The sequence below is a fragment of the Asparagus officinalis genome, chromosome 1 (assembly GCF_001876935.1).
Source record: "Asparagus officinalis chromosome 1, Aspof.V1, whole genome shotgun sequence".
Classification (NCBI taxonomy): Eukaryota; Viridiplantae; Streptophyta; class Magnoliopsida; order Asparagales; family Asparagaceae; genus Asparagus; species Asparagus officinalis.
Genome location: NC_033794.1, coordinates 123,635,830 through 123,642,653, shown reverse-complemented (window position 1 = coordinate 123,642,653; position 6,824 = coordinate 123,635,830). Strand labels below are relative to the sequence as shown.

At 37.4% G+C, this 6,824-nt stretch overlaps 1 protein-coding gene across 1 annotated transcript in view; it reads right to left on the bottom strand.

Moving 5' to 3' along the window:
- Positions 1-4,874, bottom strand: part of LOC109823090 — a 15,682-nt gene extending 10,808 nt beyond the window's left edge. The window contains exons 1-10 of the mRNA XM_020389617.1: positions 4,719-4,874; positions 3,580-4,332; positions 3,428-3,507; positions 3,300-3,334; positions 3,084-3,162; positions 2,886-2,964; positions 2,258-2,326; positions 1,997-2,160; positions 1,795-1,851; positions 76-235 (exon numbers count right to left, since the gene is read on the bottom strand). Of these exons, the coding sequence (XP_020245206.1) occupies positions 76-235; positions 1,795-1,851; positions 1,997-2,160; positions 2,258-2,326; positions 2,886-2,964; positions 3,084-3,162; positions 3,300-3,334; positions 3,428-3,507; positions 3,580-4,195 (1,339 nt within the window). The 5' untranslated portion in view covers positions 4,196-4,332; positions 4,719-4,874. The remainder of the gene's footprint in view (positions 1-75; positions 236-1,794; positions 1,852-1,996; positions 2,161-2,257; positions 2,327-2,885; positions 2,965-3,083; positions 3,163-3,299; positions 3,335-3,427; positions 3,508-3,579; positions 4,333-4,718) is intronic.

The window sequence follows — 6,824 nt, the reverse complement described above, 5'->3', positions numbered from 1 at the left end:
AAAAACTTACAATAATTTCTTATTTTTTAACTTTCAGAATCTGAAAGAATCAGGCGTTTACTACATTCTGCATACCTGTAGAATCATCCACCGCCTCTTCCCAATCTTCTGGCAAACTAGATGAAGGTGTATTCTGTTGTGAACAAGCAGTCTCACCAGGATACTCCCATTGAGTTTGACCAGTTTTCTCATTATAAAAATATGAAGAGCCACTAGCTGGGTCCTTTGCCTCAACCTAGAAAACGGTTGAAAGGCAGTAAGCGGTAAGTATAGGTGACAACAACAAATTTGAAAATAAAACACTTCCACTATAGTTACTACGATATTGTATAAGCAAATCTACTTCATCCATAGGGCCTATTGTTATATATCTTCTTGTAACCATATATAGTTACACTCTGTGGGTGTCTGCAGTTTGAGCTGGTGAGTTAAGTACTTATTAGAGCATCTAATTCAGAACTCGGTGTATATATACACACACACACATACAAGTGACTAATACTCATATATATGGCAAAAATAACTACAATGAAAAGGCACAAATTCTCAATATATATTTTTCTCCATGAGTTAGCACCTAATGGAATTTGGAATCAGATTCCAGTCTTTTCGCTTATTTCTTGCACTAGAGACGGTGAATACAACTTCATATGAGAATCTTACACTCCAACAATCGAATTTATAGAGTTGTTTCTGAGTTGCATAAGCATAATTGCATGACAATGTTGCTTTACCTACGTGCCAAGTAGCCTCCAATAATTTTATGACCTCCTGTACGTCCTGTCTTTGACTAAGAACTGTGCACGAACTCAGGGGATAATATGTAGAAATTTCTTGGCTTCAACTTCGATTAGATCATGATGATGGGATGGGAAAATTATGGCTATGACTCCTCATCATCATGCAAAAGCAACACATACATTGAGCTTAGCCAATTATTCCCAAGATGATGTGGAACTATAAATCTTTTCATAATCGTAGAAAACCTTAAGAGCATAAACATTCAGGAATCTCTATAAAATAAGCAACTACGCCATAACAAAAGTGCCATTGTTTCTCCTTTTTTCTCCGAGGCACAGAAAGAAACGAATGAGTACCATCTTAATGTGGAGAACAATAGAACGTTTATGTATTTTGTATGTTTGGCAACTTAGCAGCATATCATAACAGATCAATATAGCACTATTTAACCAAAAGATTATGTAAATATCAAGAGCCGGGGAGAAAACTGCAAAATTTATTTAACCCAATCCAATCTCAGACCATGTCCAATTTCCCAATCCCAATAAAAATAAGCTTATATAGGATGAACATATGGTACAGCTAAGTACACTCTGATGCTTTTTGCAGGATCTACTGCTTACACCTGCCTCTCTGAAATGGAAATGTATCATTACTAGGCTCCTGGCATGAAAGATGACAGCATAATTTATCATTATTCTCCATAAAATTTCCTCCTTAAGAACATTGGGGATTGTTATCACCACAAACAGACTAAGATGACAATGTAAAGGGTCTTGAATTTAGTGGTAAAACACGCAAGAATGACTTAAGACTGAGCCTTGTCATACTAATGGATATATTTAAGGTTAGAAGACTAAGTGAAATTCATAAAGACCAGTATTACTCGCATATTGTTGTGTGTACAAAAATCCAGGCTACCTTAAAATGTTTAAAGAATCCGACTTCCAAGGGCTTATTAAAAGCAAAGAAATAGTTAATCAAACAGGGAGACTGCATCTGGAAATTAATTTTACAACGACAAGCAAGTTATGGTAGAAGATATATACTGACCCAATCAGGAGGCAACTGAATGGCAGTAGCAGTTTGGCCAGGTGGATCTTCAGATTTCTGGAATGCAGATAAACTTTATGACATTGGTCACAATAGATAAATAGTATGAGGTGATAAATTATGTTCCACAAAGGCAAGAAAAGCAATTTCTCTGAACAGATACAAATGCCTGAGAATAATATGGAATACAGATGGAACTTACATACTCTGCTGCTGTAGATCCATTTTCTATCTCGTTTTCTTTAAGAATACCTCTTGCTTTTAGTCTTTTTTTCAGATATTCAGGCAACTCCTTGCGAGAACACTTTTGTTCTGACTCCTTCTCAAGTAAGGGGCTCGCTTCAAAAGATTCATCTTTAGATTTTTCTGCGGCGGAGTAAATATTAGTTTATCAGCTTCTAGCACAGCGACTTAGAAGCACTTTTGGAGTATAAAGACAATAAGATCACAGTGGACTGTATACTTGTGGGCCTTGCAGACTGATAAGCACCGCCACCTGGCACACCATAGCCATTACCAATTTCCACATTACCTGAAATCATAAAAAAGAGTGGAGCTGGTCAACCCATGAAAACATGGCTATCATTCTTACAATCATAGCTTCTCTCACTTATGAATGATAATTCAAAGCAAAAAAAAAAGAAAAAAAGAAAAAAGAAAAAGAAACTGGGGGCATATTAGACCATTTTAGTATGAAAGAAGTGTCAATTATTGTATAAGAAATTAAGAAAAGGTTTAATACTGTACTATTTTGTAACTACTATTTTACAGAAATTGTGATAAAATCCTATCAAAGGAAACAAGTTGACATTTGGAATTAACTTATATGTCAGAGTTATGTTTGAACTGTAATGAAAGATAAGTGACAAACTCTATGATACACATTATCCTAAATGTTATAAAGACCATCCGTAGAGTTTGCTATTAGCACAGTCAACAGAGGAATGAACTTAGAGAATAAAACATTAACATATATTGTTCATTTTTTTTATTAACTGAATCAAAATTATATAAGGCCCAGTACAAGAATTCATAAATTGTTACCGAATAGATAAAGTTTTAGCAAAAACATGTGTGCAACAGCAATATACCATTATCTCGGTCGATCAACTTCCCACGCCTGCTCGCCATCTCAGCACGATGGTCAGTGGTCATTTTTAGGAGATGCTCCTGCAACCAGTATTAAGTATGCATATGATATTCATGTTTCAATTATCATAACCAGCAACAAGGAATGCATTTTCATGTTAGAAAAGAATAAAGGGATAAGAAATATGCAAACCACTCACCTTCAAGGCATTGGGATCATAACGCCCAGCAAGAATGTCTTTACCATCCTCTATATGTCCAGTGAGGTCTTTTGCTTGTCTGGTGACAAAAATGTAAATTATTAGGAGGTGAGAAATTATTTGGGAGTTCATTGACCAGAACACAAAAAATATCCAGGTGTTTATTGACCAGATTCCAGAACATATGTGAAAAGAAGCATAACATAAAGAACCTACCTTTGGTTTTGTATGATTTGCTGTGTAGCAATTTCCTGATTACAGTAGAAAGATTAGTAAATTAAAAATTCAATAGGAGGAGCAAGCATAAAGTAAAGAGTTATCTAAAATTGTCGGGAAAACCATACTTGCTCGCGTAGCACAGCCTCTTGGGCAGCAGAGTCAATTGCAACAGCTTCTTTGCAAGTCAGCCCCGAGCGGCAAGCATCTGCAAGCGAAAAAATGAGGATGAGATTTGAGTTGTGTTGGTCTCATAACCTACTGTACAAATCTATCATACCAGTTAAATTCCCTTCTTGCTTCACACGCTCCCCAGAATGCTGATCCATGGATTCTCCACTTGACTGGATTGAACCCACCTTCTCATAGTTAGATGTTTTCGACATCTCGGTAGGACTTTGGTTTTCTGGTTGATTAACAATATCTGCATCAGGGGTTTGTTTACTTGACTCGGTCAATTGTGGGTGACACTGATCTGTAATAGAGACACTAGGGGTTGTGTGGCTCTGAGGTGTCGTCTGTGACAGTATGTGACTGTTGGATTCAAAAGGAGACTGACCACTACCATTTGGAGAACTAAAAGAACACGATGAATGAGGTACGACTGGTTGGCATGGATTGGCAGGCTGAAATTGCAGAGCAAAGTTTCCAGGAGGAGGAACAAAGTGACTAGATTGTTGGAAATGAGGATTGAAGCCGTGCGCAGGAGGTAAAGACGCATTAGGCTGATTGACAGGGAAAACATTTCCAGAATAATGAGGTTGACCAGCATGTTGAGTGTTCATAGGATAAGGGATATATGACATAGGTGGTGGATACAGATGAGTAGAACCCGAAGATGTATTCGGTACCGGATTAACACCAGGAGGTAATGGATGTTGTCGAAACTTTTCCATGAGCCCTCGAAAATAAGAAAACTTATAAAGATATCCGATACAAAAATAACCCTGCGACTAATAAGAACCTAGTGGCAGATAGCTATTTAGAGAAAAATTGTACAGATCTCCGACTCGTCTTCTCCTCTATGCTAAAACTGCAAACAAATAAACAAATAGAGAACCTACATTAGATGCTGTTGCACAATTAGCACGGCCTTCATAAAAATTTTTTTAGCAATTTTTCAAGAAGTAACAAGTTACAAATTGTTTACAGTACCAATGATTTCAAAAGTGTTAAAAAATTATCAAATTCTATAAATTTCAGAGAGATGCAAGTAAGTAATTTCCCCAATCCGACAACTAAACCCTAAATTTGCCAAGTCAACAGCTAACCCTAATCTCGCGGGCTCTTTCAATATCAGCAATTAGGACTTTAATTAATGAGATAAAAATCCATGAGTTTGGCAATCAAAAAGGGCACTCTCTTTAACAAATAATTAGGCATTAATTTGGAGAAACTCTGAGAAAAGAGGGGACTTACTTCGTTCCCCTTTGAAGTGGTCGCAGGAGAAACAAAAATAGTAGCAGAAATTTTGTGAAGGATTTTCTGATCAGAGTCCGATGGGTTTAATGATGAGACGCCAGGGCTTTTTGGTTTTGCCATAAGATAGTTTCCCCGACCGGCTGATAAATTACGGAAAGCCCCAAGCATTTAAAGGAAAAGTTCAGGGAACCCCCTATTTATATATTCATGTTTATGTACTTTTGCAGTTATGTTCCATATCTTTTTTTCTCTTGCACTTATGTATCCTAAAGTTTTGAAAATTTGCACGTTATTACACTCTGATGCTCAAACATCGGAATATTCTCGTGTAGATCCCTATGTGACTTTTTTCTAATAAACCAAGATCGTAGAGTCATATTGGAATCTCCTAATCGCCCGGATCACTCACGATGGTGGTTCCTATATCACTTGTGTGCGATTAGCATTGGTTAAAATCACCGAGAAAAAGAATCAAGCACAACTCTATGTCTCTCATTTTCCATATTCTTTCATATTTCTTCCCCCCTTCTCATTTTCTTAGTTTTTTTTTTCCCTATTAGGTACTTTACCAAAGAGATGGATTTGAAAAGAGATGAGACTAATGAAGTGAATCTTCAAACTTTAATAACAAAATAAGGGAAAAAATTATGCATATCAATTCTCTCAAATAAAAGTACAAAGTTGTACTACTTAAAAAAAATGCTTGGCCATAAAAAAACATGAAGGAATTTACTAATTTAAGTGTTTTTTTAATTATTTTAGAATTGTAAACAAATAACCTGATATCGGTAATCAGATAAAGTGAGATCGAAAGAGGGAAAATTTTATATCGTTTTACCTTCTTGTTATGGTGTTTTAAATCGCCAATATTAGAATTCGTCATTACGCCTAATTCGGCCAACGCGATGCTTGGGATAGCCAAAGTCTCGATTCAGTCGACTCGCCGAGTTGACATCTCGTCAGAGTCAATTCGAAAGGCGTTACTTGTCGATCCTCTCATCGAAGATGACTCACCGCAAGCCTACTCGACTAATTATCGGGCCGACATCTCACGAAAGCCGACTCGAAAGGCGGCACCTCTCGACACATCTTCATACGAGACAAAAGGCGACTATGACCTCAAGCCCTTCGCTGACAGCACATCGACATCACATTAAATGTGTGACATGCACCATCATTTCTCCAACCCCAACACTATTTATAACACATCGGACCACGCCGGTTTTGCACGCTGCCTATTCCATCTCATTAAATGCCGAAGTGACCACGCCCACTCCGCGGCCGACACCTGTAATGCTGAAGCTCCTCAGCCGCCAGCTCTAACTTGGACGAAGAGACGAAAACGCCCTTCCTTCATTGCCATACAAGGGGAAACTATTCCCAACATAAAGGTAAGCAATTTTCTCTATTCCACCACATTTAAGAACTGCTATAGTTCGCCACTTTCTCACTCAAGTAACTAGCTAACTTGATCGTCGGAGGAACAACGGGGGACCAGACCCCGCCCTCTTACGAGTTGTTGAACGTGCAGAGAAGAATAGCTCTACTAAAAAACCAGATATTCAGAAAAGTTAGCGGCCTCTGATCAACCTTATTCCAACTATCTATGTGATTATCTAACATCAACGGTTCTTATTCTACCTCTGAATTAGTTGGGCTTATAATAATGGGTTTGCTTATGTGTGTAGTTATAGGGATGATAGGTTAGGCATAAAATGATGATCATTGTTAGCATGTTGTGAAGATGAAATTTACATATTTTTTGTTGTCCCGGAGTTGCTTTCCTTTGCTGGTTTAGTTATTTACATCGTTTTCATTTCTGGTTGCAGTTTAAAAATCAAAGCAACTTTATACCGTTTTACCTTCCGATGTTAGCATGGATACAATCCAAACTACACGAGGAAAATGTAAATCCTTAAAAAAAGCCCTAATTTGCAGGCAAGTAATGGCATGGGTAAAAAGTGCAAAATACAATTAATTACAACATCAGTCCAAGGTGACACTTTGCAATTAAACGAGTTTTCTTCAACTTTACCCCTTCTGATAACGCTATTCACAGAGATAACTCCCCCAAAATTCCTCTCCTTTCCCGACGGACAAAAA